General features: G+C 40.6%; 1 protein-coding gene across 6 annotated transcripts in view; it reads left to right on the top strand.

The window, feature by feature from the left end:
- PITPNM3 (PITPNM family member 3) overlaps positions 1 to 17,622 on the top strand; it is a 338,711-nt gene that overhangs the window by 241,699 nt on the left and 79,390 nt on the right. For all 6 annotated transcript variants that reach the window (XM_043531087.1, XM_037880424.2, XM_043531085.1 and 3 more), the window contains one exon: positions 2,596 to 2,831. In XM_043531087.1, coding sequence (XP_043387022.1) covers positions 2,596 to 2,831 — 236 coding nt within the window. The remainder of the gene's footprint in view (positions 1 to 2,595; positions 2,832 to 17,622) is intronic.

Raw genomic sequence — 17,622 nt, 5'->3', positions numbered from 1 at the left:
GCAAACTGGTTGAAACAATAGTAAATAATAAAATTGTCAGACGCCTAGATGAACATAATTTGTTGGGTTTTGTAAAGGGAAATCATGCCTCACCAATCTACTAGGATTCTTTGAGGGGGTCAACAAGCATGCGGACAAGGGGGATTCAGTGGATATAGCGTACTTGGATTTTCAGAAAGCCTTTGACAAGGTCCCTCACCAAAGGCTCTTAAGCAAAGTAAGCTGTCATGGGATAAAGGGGAAGGTCCTCTCATGAATCAGTAACTGGTTAAAAGATAGGAAACAAAGGATTGGAAGAAATGGTCAGTTTTCAGAATGGAGAGAGGTAAATAGTGGTGTCTCCCAGGGGTCTGTACTGGGACCAGTCTTATTCAATATATTCGTAAGTGATCTGGAAAAAGGGGTAAACAGTGAGGTGGTAAAATTTGCAGATGATACAAAACTACTCAAGATAGGTAAGTCCCAGGCGGACTGCAAAAGGATCTCCCAAAACTGGGTGACTGGGCAACAAAATGGCAGATGAAATTCAATGTTGATGAATGCAAAGTAATGCACATTGGGAAACATAATCCCAACTATACATAGCTAATTTAGACCCCATCATTTTATGTTACCACTGAAAAAGAGATCTTGGAGTCATTGTGGATAGTTCTCTGAAAACATTCACTCAATGTGCAGGGGCAGTCAAAAAAGCAAACAGAATGTTGGGAATCATTAGGAAAGGGATAGATAATTAGACAGAAAATATCTTTGCCTCTACATAAGCATGAAGGGGCATACAAATGTTTAGTATATCTGGCATGTACATACCTTGCAATGCTGGCTACAAAACTGCCATGCGAATGCCTGTTTTCACTTTCAGTTGACATTGTAAATAAGAAGCGGACAGCATTATCTCCCTTAAATGTAAACAAACTTATTTCTCTTAGCGATTGGCTGAACAAGAAGTAGGACTGAGTGGACTTGTAAGCTGTAAAGTTTTACATTATTTTGTTTTTGAATGCAGTTATGTAACAAAAATCTACATTTGTAAATTGCACTTTCACGATAGAGATTGCACTACAGTATCTGTATGAGGTGAATTGAAAAATACTATTTCTTTATCATTTTTACAGTGCAAATACTTGTAATAAAAATAATATAAAGTGAGCACTATACACTTTGTATTCTGTGTTGTAGTTGAAATAATTATATTTGAAAATGTAGAAAAAACATCCAAAATATTTAATAAATTTCAATTGGTATTCTATTGTTTAACAGTGTGATTAAAACTGTGATTAATCGTGATTACTTTTTTAATCACGATTAATTTTTTTGTGTTAATCATGTGCGTTTACTGCGATTAATCGATAGCCCTAATTGGAATTGGAAAAGGTTCAGAAAAGGGCAACAAAATTATTAGGGGTATGGAACAGCTGCCATATGTGAAGAGATTAATAAGACTGGGACTTTTCAGCTTGGAAAAGAGACAACTAAGGGTGAACATGATAGAGGTCTATGAAATCATGCCTGGTGTAGAGAAAATAAATAAGGAAGTGTTATTTACTCTTTCTCATAATATAAGAACAAGGGGTCACCAAATTAAATTAATGGGCAGCAGGTTTAAAACAAACAAAAGAGTATTTTTTCACACAACACACAGTCAACCTGCGGAACTCCCTGCCAGAGGATGCTGTGGAGGCCAAGACTATAACAGGTTTCAAAAAAGGAACTAGATAATTTCATGGAGGACAGATCCGTCAATGGCTATTAGCCAGGATGGGCAGGGATGATGATGATGATGTCCCTAGCCTCTGTTTGCCAGAAGCTAGGAATGGGTGATGGGATGGATCACTTGATGATTACATGTTGGCTGTTCATTCCCTCTGGGGCATCTGGCACTGGCCACTGTTGGAAGACAGGATACTGGGCTAGACGGACCTTTGGTCTGACCCAGTATGGCTGTTCTTATGTTCTAAGGCAAAACATTCTCTGTCAGCTTCTCAAAGCAGACACATCAACATATAGGTCTATCGCTGTTTCACTGGTAGGTTTTTCATTCCTTTCCAGTCAATGGAAGCATGTCATGAATGTTTTTGACTTTGAACAAGAGGTCCCTGACCTAAAAAGGTTGAGAAAGGCTGCACTCTAACCCCTGCTGACGTAGAATGTTGCTGACACAGAATTATTTTTCTTTTCTAGAAAAGGTGAGGGTTTCAGTTTAAATCTTTCTGACAGATCCAACAAAATGAGATTAGTTTAGCTCTTGATACTAGACATTTAGGCTGCCTCAAGAGTTTGGACATCTTCCCATCTGGATACACTGCCAATAGCATTTGTTGTGCATAAAACCATTCATAATCTTCTTTGGATATGACTTCTACATCTAAGCCTCAGGCATAAAAGCTTCTACGCTAGAGTATAGTGTGCTGTATCTAACTCGGGGATACTTGAATGAAATTGATTTTTTTTCAAAGTAAAATATACAAAAGATCACTCTGAGCCTGAAAATACATCACTAATTGTCTATGGAGATTGACACCAAGTGCACCAACATTGCTCTTGCAAAGCCTGTTCTAACAAAAGCCTATTCAAATGACTATTTCTTTTCTTCAGGAAGGAACTCCACACAGGAACTGTAAAACTCATGTCCTTATTCTTGTCCTACATGGGGGCAACATCTTAGATACAGGAGGAGGGGACCAGAACTGCAAGATGGCTGACATCAACACCTTCAGTTCCGTGTTTGAGAAGGTGACCCGAGCCCATTTCCCTGCTGCACTGGGCCACATCTTAATCAGGCTTGTCCACTGCCCAGCCATTTGTTTGGAGGCTTTCTCTCTTGTTTCCAAGTAAGTTAATTTGCATTCTAAGGCACAGCTTTGTCAAGTGTGGCCCTTCAAGGTCTATGCTATTCGCAAGCTTTTTGATATGGTTATAGTGCTTTAATTGGCCAGGCATGGACTCCTGCAAGTCCGCCTTACCCTCTTGCCCATTTCATTAGTAAGGACAGGGTCCTGTCCTTTTCTGGATGGATGCAGTAGTGGAAAAGAGGGTGATTTTGCCTTCCCATTCAGCACTCAGTGGTGACTGCAGCTTTGTGCTAGGCTTTCCACTGGTGCCGAAACACTGTGGCTCCCATGGGAGGGTGCACACTGCTGGCTCAAGAAGTTGGTCAGGTCCTTGGTCTAGTACATGGACTGTGATGTGCAGGTACCATTAGGTACACCTAACGTATGTTGTCTCCACACCCCTTGGCTGCCCACATCCATCCTACTTTGGGTTGGTAAGATAATTCCAGCGATTGATGTGTCCCCAGCTCCCACTCTCAATAGTTGTTCAGCTCCTGGGGATTTAAATAGGGATTCAGCTTATACTGTGTGACTAGCAGTTATGATGTAAACAATGGATTATTGCTTGCTGTGTTTACACTTGAGTGTGGATTACATCATGACCAGTTTCAGATCCACAGAGCCCAATCCCAAAGTCTTTCCTTAAGGAGGCTCAAAAAGTAACTCCAAAGCCATGTAACTGCTCTGTAGCTATAATATCTATCAGTGTGGGCAGGGGAAACTTGAAATCATGTAAGTAATTAAAGTGCACAAATACCATTGACTTTTAACAGGTATTGTGCTCCTAAATCCCTTGGCTTTTAAAATCTACTTTATGGTCAATAATATCAGTAAAAAATGTTTACCAGCATCTATGTCCAGAAATATAATATTACCCATACATCCTTTGACACTTAAAAGAAATTTAAGATGTACAAATTGCTTTTAAAAATAAACTCCCACATCCCATAAGTGGAGAAGAAAACAGGCTGGATGAGCATTGATGTTCCTTTTCTCTAATATCTGACAACTGCTGTGAATAATCCGCAGTCACCATTTATCTTGCTTTAAAAGCTATGACAGCTAGATCTGCATGCCAGTGTCCCAACTGGCATTGACAAATCTAACCTCGCATGCTCATTGTTTAGATGTTGCAGTGCTGGACACGACAGAAGAATTTGGTAGATAATTTTCGTTGTTTAAACAACTAAGATGGTTTATTGCTTAAATTGGTTTAGGAATAAAGTGGAAAGAGAATTCTGAGGAGTTAAAACAGAAATTATGATTAGTTTTGATGAACTCTCCTTAGCACTGGAAAAGCAGGAAGGAAGAAGCCTTTAACATGTATTAGTGGCTTGTGATCAGCCTTGTTTCTCGGGTAGAATTTAAATCTGAACATTTTTTTTTAACTCTCTAACACAACTAAAACACACAAGCATTATAGTGTCTATTCACCTGCTAATGGCAGTTAATGTAACCTCAAAATGCTGTAGTGTTTTGCAGTACAGCATTCATTTATCATAATTAACTTTTGAGAATGCAAGATAAAGCAAGGGTTTGAATGAGCTATTAAGATGCTTTTTAGAACACCTATTGACTTTGGATGATGAAGGTACTGGCCTTACAAAGGAGGATTTGGTAGCATGAGAGGTACATTGGGTCTGATGGATTTTTCTTAACAGATGCTCTTGCTAGAGGATATAAATGGATATGGTGCTTTGTGCCTGTATTTATATTAGAGAGGGTGCTTCTCATGTTGATCGCTTCTTGGTGTATATAGCTATGAATCTGCAGTAAGTGGTTTCTGATTCCTGATTATGAATATGAAGCTCAACTCTTAGGCCAATAAAGTTAACCTTTGAACATCATGGGAATAGATTATAAAGTCACTTAAATGTTTATAGAACAAACATTTGCTTTTGATATCTATTTCTTCCTTGTTTGGGTATAGTCCTGATGGAGTGGTGTGATGGAAATACCACAGTCCAGGAGGGTTTAGACTTTTTCAGTGGATTATTTCCTTGTTGTGAAAGGAATTAGTGTGCTGAAATGAAGGATGTTCTTTCCTAGTCTATTTTTAGTTAATGGAATGCATGTAAAGCCTAATCCAGCACTTGTTGAGAATAATAGCAAAAGACTCTGACTGATTTCAATGGATACTGGATCCGGCCCATAGCTCCAATGAATTCATTGAATTAGAATGGACTAATCAGCAACAACAAGGTAGCAAAGCTTCCATTGACACAGCATTAGGGTATTCAAATATTGTGGCCATGAGCACAGTATGCTGGAATCTTGAGCTGGTTTATTTCTTTGATCAGCGGGAATGCCTAACTACTTTGCAAAACTCCATTCCAAACACAGTAAAATGGCTTTGCTATGCAAGAACACGTGGGCTGGCGTCTTGGTCTCATGGATGGCTGTTGCGCTGCCCTAATCCTGGCCATCTGTTCACTCTGCCCTATGCGTAGGGGGTGTGTTGGAGGTGATAAGGGGAATGGGCATGTCAAGGAGAGGCTAGCATGACTGCTGCAACTAGAGAAGTTTCAATCAGGAATTAGGTTATCTCTACTCCAGGGAATGAGGGATAGATAGATTAACCAGTTTTACTTTTGTATCTAGTCACTTTGAGGTTCTTTTTTCGTTGTTTATGTTGAGAAAAACACAAAAGATAAACAAAAAGCCCAAGTAGAGAAAAGCAGTTTTGTTCTTTAAAAATCAATTTTGTTAACCAAATGTTGTTAGTAACATAGATTAGGAAACTCATGTCTTAAAAATAGATAATTTTTAGCTCAACTCCATCCTTGGAAGTATGCCACACAGTCATCTGTCAGTATAAACTATGCACAAACCCAAATTATTTGTGAACACTGCATGGCATAAAGTAGTGTCCATTTTAAAGATTGGGTGTAAAGCAGAGAGCATTTTGTTATTCCCCTTATATTTCTAGCTGCTAGGTCCAGTCTGAGGCAGTGTTCTAAAGGAGAACCACATTACTTTGTATAGCTAGCAATGACAGTGCTTTCAGTTTATAAAGTGACTGAAATAAAACATTAGTTCATATTTTTTTAAAAGAATCCTTCACAAAGATAGTTTAGTTCCTGCCCATCTTTCTGCAGGGCAATATATTATGCCTGGTTTGTACATCTATTCTATCAGATCATATTGTCGTTAAAGCCAGTAGCTTTCTGAGATTTCTTGTGGGAATTCTTCTGGACAGTGAAAATTGTTGTGCTATAAAACACACGCATAATATTTCAGAAGAAAAACAAGTCACCATGAAAAATTAAATGCAACTTTCAGTGAGATGATATTTAGCAATTACACCTCAGAGACAGGCTTAGTTTAATATTTACTGCACTCTTAAAGCAAAAACCAATCTTCATAACTTTAAGCTGCTAACTAGACATTAAAAATGGACACATCCTAAAGTGCCTATTCTGTGTGCTCATATAAAAATGTCTTCCCCTTGAATTAGTTTATCATGACTATTAACTTCAGCATTTATCATCATTGTAGTAGTAATAATTCCAGATGTGTGTTCCTTTCAGCACAGCTGTATGATGTGAGAGATGACACCCAGCAGCTCCTTCTGGAGAGGAAAGCTGGCCTTTGTAGTTAAGGCACTGGCCTGGGATCAGATGATCTGGGTTCAATTCCTGGATCTGCCACAAACTCCCTGTAGCGCCTTGGGCAAGTCAGTTCATCTCTTTGTGCCTCATTTCCCCACAAATTTGATTAACAGCGACATAAAGCAACTGCATTAGAAAAGGAACTCTTCTACTACTAACTTACCTGTTACAAAGCCTATAGAAATCAAAAGAAAGACTTCAATGGACTTCAGGTCCTAACCTTAGGCCCTGATTCTGCAAAGGGAAGTTAATGGGACTTGGTGAAGGAGTAACAGTCCCCTTGTAGGACTGGGGCTCTAATAGCAATTATGTAACAGATTTGATTTCCCTGTCTGCCAAAACCATCCTCCCACGTGGCATGCCCACACCAAGCAAACTAAGGCAAAGGGGGCCAATCCTGCCTCCTTAGCATCTGGTAGAAAAATTGCCGTTGACTTTAGTAAGGTTGGCTCTCCTGTCATTGTAATGGTAGTTGATTTTCTCCCCAATTATATTCATATAATTCTGTTTGCCTGTGACATTAGACCAGGCAGCATTCCAAAAAGTAGGCTAGCTGTGTAAATATAGAATGTTCAGTAATGGGTTTAATTAAAACCTTTAACAACCTCCTCCCTGTTTTCTCATGGTTGGGTGAAATGAATTCAGAAATAAATGATGTGGCTTTTCTTTGGTTTCATCCACAAAATTTCTTTGCAGTTATTGGCCTGGGACTCATGTCAAAACATATCCACTTCCCTAATTGCCCTTTTTTTGCTCATTATTTTTGCAGCACTGGAATTCTTTTATTAAACGACAGAAACTTTTCAAGTAAATAATTAGGTTTTTCCTTATGTTTTTCCTTTTTCCCTCTTCTGTGCTCATAGCTTTTGTATTCAGTAAACAGTATTTTCTAGGCCAATTTGACTCTAAACACTGAGAACCATGTTCTGTTCCCTTTAAGAAAAGAAAATTTGTGTTTGATGCAAGACAAAAGGAATGCAAATTTGCGGGGGGACCTGGCCTTTTTGATGATAGGTTAATCCAGTATCAGTAGAAGGCAGAGGGGAAGTAGATAGTATAGGAAATACCCCACTAATACTATTAAATCAGAGGTGCAAACCATGGGCCAAATTTTTTATTCTGCCATGGTCCTTTTGTGTCACTCTGCAGACACAATGGCTAGAAACCCAGGGTAGCAGGCCAGCTGGGAAATTCCACCATAAAGGGGGAATCCCTGGGTGAAATATAGTTGGCATAAATTGGCACTTCTGAGGTATAAAAAAAATGGAACATCCAGGATGATCCTGGGCCCATGTAACTGGACAGCTGGCAGTGTGGACTGAACATCCTTACAGATTTCATGGGACAGCAACCTCAATAAAGGGATGATCCTGGGAAAATTTCGGCAGGTGGCAACCTTGACAGCTGGGTTATTAGCTTTATACCAGCTGGCCTCACAGGCCCTCCTGTGGGGGCCAGGCTGAAATTCTGTTCACCAGTGCTGGAAGAGCCCTTGGGACCATCGGCAAGGGTGCCAGGTAGAATTGCTCCTGAGTCTGCTCTAACTTACAGTGGAGGTCAGACTGGCCGACCTCCGAATCAGAGAGTAGTAAGAGTGGCAGAAAGCCCTTTTTGGCGAAGCACAGATTGGCCAAACATAAGAATAAGGCTATTTTTAAAAAGGCATATGATGTAATGATTTACCTACGGTAAACAGATGCCGTTTCTATATAACTTACACATACAGCAAGGAGATACTAGAATCTTGATTCTTTAACCCTCAAAACACTGACTACTACCACTTAAGTCACAGGAGATTTCTTTTAGTAGCTGCTGGTATTTGGTCTCTTACCCATGATGTTAGCTAGCCACCAGGGGACATCATCATTCATAGCCACAAAGCCAGTGCTGCTGTCTTGCAACTATTTAAGCTCTTATGCTGTCCTGCCTGAATCTCTGACACTTATGCAGTTGTATCAACGGGATCCAAAAGTCCAGAAACTTACCTGTCAACCTTTAGCAACTAAGGGGCTGATCCAACGCCCTTTTGTAGTCAGTAGAAAAACTCCAACTGACTTCAATGGGCATTAGACTGTAAAAAAGCGAAATGTAATTATTTAAATATTTCCTTTTAGAGTTTGTTTCGGATTATTGCCATGCTCTAAGTCAGCAATCAACATAATGGATGGACCATTTTCTATCCATACAAGATAATCAGTGTCACAGCAGTTTATACAATAAATGCTATAAATGAGCAAAGGGATAAAGATGCATTTTTTATAGTTGACTTGTATTGAAAACAGAGATATTTAGCTTGCCAGAACTGTTCATTATTTATTCAGCTGATAGCATATTGGAACCTGTTCTTGAAATGTTAATTTTATTTTTAATGAACTTAAAGTAATAATTTTGAGATGGTTCTGTTGTGGAAGATATATTTTCCTCATAAGTTATTGGGTGGAGGGAGGGGAGCATCGCTCTGGGAAACAATTAATATATTGTGGATGAAAATGGTATCTTATAGAACTCTGTATGGAGGGGCTAGATTGGTATTAAAGACTTGTGCCAGTGTCATTTTAAGAATAAAAGGAGAGCCAATAGGAGTTGGATGCCAAGATGTCATTTGTGCCTTTGAAAATCTGTTGTCCCTAAATGAGGAGTAGTTATCTAATTGAACCACCTGTAAATCCAGGTTTAGGCTTCCATCCTGCAAAAACACACAAGCATATGATTAGCTTTCTGCGTACAACTATGCTTGAAATTGGTGTGACTGCTTGCGTGCACAAAGTCAAGGGCATACTCTGTGCCTGATCAAGGCATTAATGCCTACAGACCTTTGTTTGAATAGATGCTGGTGACTAGTTAGCAACCCACTATGTATAACTGTCCTGTGGTGTTGTAAGCAGATCATGAGAGTCCCATTGTCCCTTGGAAAAGATGAAATGGGAACTAGAGCTGATTGGACAGTGGAATTTCCATCCTACGGGAAATTCTGACATGTAAAAACTGGTTTTCACTATGAATCGGAATGAAAAGGCAAAATTTCTTGTGGAACAGAAGCTCCCAAAATTGCTGATTCAGAAACATCACAATGTTTTGTTTTGGTGATGTCAAAACATTATCATATAGTATAAAATAATAAATATAAATATAAGTCAAAATGGAATGTTTCAAACCTACCAAAGCAAAATGTTTCCTTTTGACGCTTCTCCATTGAAAATTTTACCAGAATCGATACATCCCCACAATAAATTTCAATTTTGACAAAAGCAGATTTTTTCCAGTAGAAAACTGTTCCACCGAGAAATTTTCAACTAACTCTAAATGGAAGTGAGTTGAAGTGGGTAGTGTATGCCAGTATCTCTTTGATATTGAGCTATGTTCTTACTTTGTAAAAACTTTCCCTGTTGAAAACCAGAATCCTAACAAAATGTTACCACAGTAGAGAGATTCCACTAAAAATTAATTTCAATTGTACTCAATAAAGCTGAGGAAGGTTTTTGACAAGACTTTCTCCTCTCTAAGGAGCTTACAGTCTAAGTATAATACAAGAGACAACAGATGGATACAGACACCGAAGTATCTGAATGAATAAAGGTTGTCAGTGTTGGATGGGAAAAAATGGCTTGTTCTTATGTTCTTGAAGATGCTAAACCATGATGGAATAAGTTTAGATGAAGGGAAGCAAGTGGAAGGTTGGTAGTGCTGAATATTTCATTCTGTCTTGCTTTCGCATTCTAATCTCCCATTCAAATGCTTCCTCTGATATTCGAAAGAAGACACTCTGTGTAAGTCCGAAAGCTTGTTTCTCTCACCAACAGTCAATCCAATAAAAGATACTACCTCACCCACCTTGTCTCTCTCATAGCCTGGGATTAACACACTTATAACAACACATCTTCTCATAGTCTGCATTTTTATTTTAAGTGCAGCACTATCAACCCATTTCTTAAGCCTGAATTATGTGACATGCTTCAGTCTTATTGCTCTGATAGGAGTGAGTATTAAAATGTAACAGTGTAAGTAAAGTATATTCTCGTTTCCACCGAACTGCCACAAATTGATCCCTATGCATTGCATCACTGCTTGCAAATTCTTACTGTTTTCCTATATTGAGTGCTTTTCCCCAGTCTTTGTGGTCTTGTAGAGGTAGGGCTAGACTGTGTCCTTGTCTGTCTTGGCCCTGCAGGAAAGTAAAGATGCCCACCAACTTCTTTACTCTATTAGATCCATTGTGAAGCACAGTCCCTACTCTTCAGTTTCTCCCTCCTGTGAGCAAGAGGGTGGAGAAAGGAGGGAGAAACAGAATAACTGGCCAGACATGAGGAATATAGAAAACGGAACCCTTTCAAGATGCAGAGTAAGATTCTGAGTCATAATTCCTCCCCCGAGCTGCCCCTGGTTTAAAGCACCTATACTCCGCCCACTGTTCAAGGCTAGGGTTGCCAGGTATCTGGTTTTCAGTCGGAATGCCCATTCGAAAAAAGGGACCGTGGAGGCTCCGGTCAGTACTGCTGACTGGCCCTTAAAAGTCCAATTGGCTAAGGCAGGCTCACTGTGGCTCCCAGAAGCAGCCGGCATGTCCACACGGCCCCTAGGCGCAGGGGAAGCCAGGGAGGTTCTGCATGCTGCCCCCACCCAAGTGTTGGCTCCGCAGCTCTCATTGGCTGGGAACCTGGGCCAATGGGAACTGTGGGAGCGGCGTAGAGCCACCTGGCCACGCCTCCACCTAGGGGACGCAGGAACATACCGGCCACTTCTGGGAGCTGCCAAAGGTAAGTGATGCCCAGAGCCCGCACCCCCTCCTGCATGCTGAACCTCTCGGCCCCAGCTCGGAGCCCCCTCCTGTACTCCAAACTCCTCATCCCGGAGCCCCCACCACCTCCCACACCCCAACCCCCTGCACCCAAACTCCCTCCCAAAGCCTGCATCCCACACCCCCTACAGAATCCCAACCCCCTAGCCCAGCCCAAAGCCCCTCCCACATTCTGAACCCCTTGGGCCCCACCCCCTCCCAGAGCCCCCTCCTGCACCCCACACCCTTCATCCCCAAAGCCCACAACCCCAGTCAGAGCCCTCACCCCCTTCCACACCCCAACCCCCAGCTTGGTGAAAGTGAGCAAGGGGAGAGAAGGGGCAGGACAAGGGTGTTCGGTTTTCTGCAATCAGAAAGTTGGCAACCCTATTCAAGGCTAAGCCTCCAGGGACAATTCTAGTCCATAAATACTTAAGCACTATGGGGGCTGATTCTTATTTGTGCTGCATCTTGCGTGTGTTGCTTACACCAGTGCAAAGTGGGTGTAAAAATGCTACCATATTGGATAGCTAGTATTCCATACTCTCTTTGTACAGGTGCAAATGACTGAACAAGGACAGTGGTGAATCAGACTCTATAGATCTCTTAACAGATTGTGGAAAACATTCATTTATTGGTGGTCTTTGCAAAGCACAGCTTCTGGCCCAAACATTAGATCTGTATATTCATAGACGAAGGCCAGAGGGGGACCACTATGATCATCTAGTCCGACCACCCATAGAATTTTCCCCAGAATCTGGATTAAAGCATATCTTTTACTAATGTACAGAGTGGAGTTCTGTAGCGCTGGAAAAAGCCCACAGAATGATATGGCCTGGTGATTTTAAATGCCTTTTATGACACCCTTAAGTGTCTTTTCTAAGCCAGCATTTCTGAGCAGCTAACCAGCCAGATGCTATCTTTGATGCATCTCAATGGACTCACAAAGGACTTGGGTTCTGGATGATGGAACAGTATTGTAAATATATTGAAAGGACAGGACATCCATGCATGTAACCATGTTGGGCTCCGTTTGGTTCTGTAAGATCTCCACAGAGAATGTGAAATTGAATGGAATCTGATAGAAAGCACCTAGAACTTCTGCACTCAGTTGTTTCTTCCACCAAAGAGTAAAAACAGTGGAGGCTTTTCGAGCATGCCTGTATACATGAGACTAATCCAGATGAAAAGGCTGATCATAACATTACAGTTTAGTAGATATTGGCTATGTCTCCACGGCCCTGCAGTCTGCATCATGAGGATGAGAGTTGTAGTGCACGCTGGGTGCTGTGCTTTCTAACTCCCTTGCGGAGATGTTGCTGATGTGAGCGTAGTTTGTGGTTAGTGTGAACTAGCTGCCTTTTAGTTCACGCTAGCAGTATCCACATTGGGGGGGCGAGGGGGGTTACAGCATAGCACGCTGCAGTTCACACCCTCATAGTCTGAACTGCAGGGCCCTGGAGACAAGCCCTTCAATCTGTATAAACATAATACTGTGTAAAATGCACAAAGAAAAGTGAAAATGGTTTCTGTTTTAATTTATACGTCATTGTTCTGAACAATAATGACATACTTAATATGGCAATCACAACTGGAGAGGAATGAGGCCCAGTGCTTAGGGCACTAGTTTGGGACGGGGGGGACCCATCTTCAATTTACTCCTCTGCCACAGGCTGCTGTTTGACCTTGGGCAAGCTATTTAGTTTCTCTTCTCTATGCCTCAGTTCCCCATCTGTACAATGGGGATAATAGCATCTCCCTACCTCACAGGGGGTCATGAGAATAAATGCTGTAAATATGGCGAGTTGCTCAGATACTATGGTAATGGGGAACATATAACTAACTACCTGAAATAATAAGATATGACTAATTTTCAGAAATTAGCTTTTCTAATAATAAAATGAAAACCAGTTGATTTAAATGTAGGTTGTCCAGTACAGATATTCATAATAAACTGGTGTATACATCAATTTAACAGAGTTGTGGGAAAATTTACTTATAAGTTACAAAGCAATCCACAGTGTGTATGCCAAAATAATGGACTAGTGGAATTGTTTCAATGAAACCCTTGTAAAAATGAATCTTGCACTCTTTAGATGTGTCCACTCATCTTGACAAATTTCTTTAATGGATTCAAAGGCAGCTTCTATTGTCCCTTTTTATTTCTGCTATGAGCCCATATTGTTTTCTCCGCCCCCCCCCCCCCCCCCCACTTCCCAAATTTCCTGAAGAATGAGCGCAAGTTATAGAAGGATTAATCATCCTGGTGCTGAAAAGACAAAAGGAACTTATTCCAAAAGATAGTAAAAAATGGTTCATTGGCACAGTTAAAATCACAAATCTCTTGTCATCCCAAAACCTAGTTATTTGCTGGCTTTCCTTACAATGAAACATGTAAACCACTCACTTGCATTGACAGCACATTTCTACTTTAAGACATATATGATGGCAAAATACCAAAGAATACCTAACGGTAATCAATAGCTCGAGAACAGGTCCGCCATCAATATTCCCATACCTCTCCTCTGCTTCATTTTTCTCAGTTTTCTGTTAGTTTAGTCAGTTATAGTCCTTCTACCTAATCCAAGACTCGAAAAAGCAGTTAGCTTTTACAGAATAGAAAGGTTTCAGAGTAGCAGCCGTGTTAGTCTGTATTCGCAAAAAGAAAAGGAGTACTTGTGCACCTTAGAGACTAACCAATTTATTTGAGCATAAGCTTTCGTGAGCTACAGCTCAGATGAAGTGAGCTGTAGCTCACGAAAGCTTATGCTCAAATAAATTGGTTAGTCTCTAAGGTGCCACGAGTCCTCCTTTTCTTTTTATAGAATAGAAAAGTATTGGATTAAATATCTTAATGGGAACTGTTCTTCCCTTATTGATACCTTGGAAGTTGCGTCTTTTCTGATATTTGGAAATAAAGTAGTTTTTGCTTTCAAATCGTTAAAGGACTTGTGCATTGTAGCCACTCTGATTTTTCTCTGCATGTATCATTAACAATGGTATCATCATGTGTACAAACCAAGGGGGAAGCATGAAGATTGTACAAGCACCCCTCTCCCTTGCTGGCTTTTGAGTGCCTGACTTTGTAACCTTACCATACCGCTGCTGTTGGAGGCTATTTAGATGGAATTCCAGCTGTAGATTATTTGGTGGTTGCTGTGTTGTTATAATGCGCAGAGGTATGATACTGGCTGAAGGCATTCACTGCATTGTAAAAGCAGGTGGTTCTTTTAGCCCTTGGTGTTTCTCACTCCATTAGCTCCTGATTGTATTGAATCAATCTGTTGTATTGCCTCTTTAATAAAAGCACATTTTTCTTCAAACTATCAGAGTACCTGACAACTTGATGTCAAATGGTCATTCCGTTTTTGTGCTGACCGTATAAAGCCGTTCAACTAGGATGATCCTTATAAAACACATCTGAGATGGATTATGGATTACTTTGCAGTAATCAACTAGCTGCATTATGGTCCTAAAACTCATTAAAGATCAGTCAGCTAGGGAAAACTATATGTATTTTGCACATCCCCATGTGTGGTATTGCTGAGACCAAAGTCCATATCAACTGAATGATCAGTGCTGTATTAGCAGCCAGATTTGGTCTTCAGTATCTTTCTTTTTCAGAAATTCGTCTCCCTGCTGATCATCTGTTGCATATGGTTGCTCATTTGTAGAAACGACAGATTAGTTTTCCCTTTGTTTGTCTAAAACTCAGGAGTTATTTCCTGAGAGCACTTCATAATCCTGCCTTTCCACTGTCCCCCATTTGAAGGGACGATACTCATTTTAACTCCCAAAGTTATCAGTGTGGCACGCACATTTGATGTCCTTTCAGTTTTATTACTGAAAATTATTTACATCAAAAGTAAAGAATTGTGAAACTGAGGCTACAGAAAGGATCGTTTAAACTAAAGCAATAGATCCCACAGCATCTTAGGTTTCCTGCATGACTCGGTTTTTTGTGTCCCTTGTTTTGGGTCTTTGTCAAACATGGCATCCGCATTTGGGCCTTGGCAAGTTGAGAAGTATATTTGTACTTACTGTCATGGTGGTATGATGTCATGGTGGGACTGGAAAAAGGAGATCAGGTTTCAGGATGGACCTCGTTAGGTGTGACAGGTGGAGCTCAGGAACGTGAGCTGATGGCCAAGCGCAGGCTACAACCCGCCAAACCTAGGTCTCCCAGCACCTTCAGTAAAGATCTCTTTCCTGAAATTCTGCCTGCTGCCTTCTGCATCGCTTATCGCCAACGGACTAAGCATGAAGTCTTGGAATTCTAGGAATTTTCCCTACAGTGCAGGAATTGCTTTATTGGTCAGCAGAATTTTAAGATGATGCCTCAACCTGTGTAATTTATCTGGAAAGCCAAAATTAGACACACCACTTTACTCATATGGTGAACACTAAATTGAAAAGTTGGAAATGCACTCTGAAATGCGGGGACTAGCTTTCAGAGTGTCTATCACATGGCAGGACCCGCGCTTTGTCCTGCAAATATGCATGCCCTCCATGCCCTGCAAATATGGCTGCAGTCCTGTGAGACAGTGCCATTAATAAAACTCAGGAGAAACCATATGAGAAGCAGAGAGAAAGCTTTCTTGGTTGAGAGGGCTCCAGAGAAGAATAGATTAGAGTGATCCAGCATCTAGCCATTTTAAGCTAGCTGCAGGCCCCATTCTTTAATAAAGATTCCCCACCATAACTGGAATGATTAAAAAAGAGAGAGAAGAGCCCAATATTCTATGAAGTCCACCATGCAGTTCACTCTGCAGAGGTAATTTACTTGTGCTGCACTTACATGCTACAATGATGGGTCCTAAAAATAAAACCCTAAGGTTTGATTTATATTTTTAAAAGCACTTTGAGGTCCTCTAATGAGTGCTCTGCACTCAAGCACATTAGTGTTTAATGTGAACTCTTTTCTCTAGGAGTCCAGTGCCCTGAGTTATCCTCCCTGTTAGAAGGGTGACCCAAACTACAGGCACAATGCAAACTGCATCCAGCAGGTGGTATACATTCAAAAAAGCCACAAATCCAGTGATTACAGTGCAAGTACATTGTAGCTCAGTGAAGTACAAGGTTGAATGCCACGATCCATGATGTGTGTTAATAACTTCAAATTACTAACTCTCATTAGTTTCAAGACATTTCTTTCCTCTTTCAACCAAATAAAGGAGGTGTTTGATTTTTTTCCCATCCCCCATGTGAAAGATTTCCCCTCCCCCATGTGAAAGATTTCCCATCTTCCCATTGAGTGCTAGATTCCTGCCCCCCCCCACACACACACACTGTCCTAATTTATTCCCTTTAATAAGATAGAGACTTTCTTGTAGATGGCAAATGGATGTAAGCTCCATTATGTCTTTTTTTTTCATGCCTTGTAAAAGTTCTCTGACGTTTATTATGAGGATAAAATTTTTAATATGCTCTTAGTTGAGGAGCGTGCTTTGTCAGCACAGCAGCCAGTAATGCAATAAAGAGAGATGAGATATTTCAAGCCCTTAACTGCATTGCAAGGAGTAATATTTTTCTGCATGGTGATAGGATGCTTTTTATAAATAACTACAGTTCTGGCATTCCAGAGCAATGCTGCAATCTGTATCCCAAGTTGTCGCAGGTCGTTGTAACTCAGACACTCAGCAGCTGTTCTGCTAAGAAGGCTGTAGCCACGTTACACCCTATTAAAGCGATACCCAATAAAAATGGAAAGGCATCATTATTGCAATGTACTGTAACATGATCTAAACAAATAATACAACAACAATCATTTTGCAAAACAACGGCCCATTTGATTCCCTCATGCATTTAAGGTAAACTCTACATTGGTAAATAGGACTCCTGCCATTACATACAGTTAACCTGAATAAGAGCTCTGTGTAGGCTCAAAAGCTTGTCTCTCTCACCAATAGATGCTGGTCCAATAAAATATATTACCTCATGCACCTTGTCTCTCTAATATCCTGGGAGAAATGCAGCCACGTTATTGCATATTCTCAACAGTGAGCAGATAGTTGGTAACTACTCAGCCATATCGTAGGACATACCCTCAGGAAATGATAAACCTTCCAAAGATCTTTGCCCTGTTTTCAAGGGACACTACCAAGGATCTACACTGGGTAGGGGTTTTCAGATATTGCAATCCATTGATGCTGAATTGTCACGCTTATTGTTTGATACCAAGCAGGCCAATTTAGGATAGTTCCAGTACATGCAATCAGAGGTCTGATATAATGCTATGTTTCAATGGTGCCTTTCAAACAAAAAGTGTTTCATGTTGCTGTCTAGCCAATTAGTTTTCTCCTGTAAATATAATCAATCAATCTAAACTCTCTGGGGGCAGGGATCATCTTTTTGTTCTGTGTTTCTGTAGCACCTAGCACAAGGGGATCCTGGTCCGTGACTGGGT

This window comes from Chelonia mydas, chromosome 17 (genome assembly GCF_015237465.2).
Source record: "Chelonia mydas isolate rCheMyd1 chromosome 17, rCheMyd1.pri.v2, whole genome shotgun sequence".
Taxonomy (NCBI): domain Eukaryota; kingdom Metazoa; phylum Chordata; order Testudines; family Cheloniidae; genus Chelonia; species Chelonia mydas.
The sequence above is the reverse complement of the archived record's forward strand: the minus strand, read 5'-3'. Positions and strand labels throughout refer to the sequence as shown.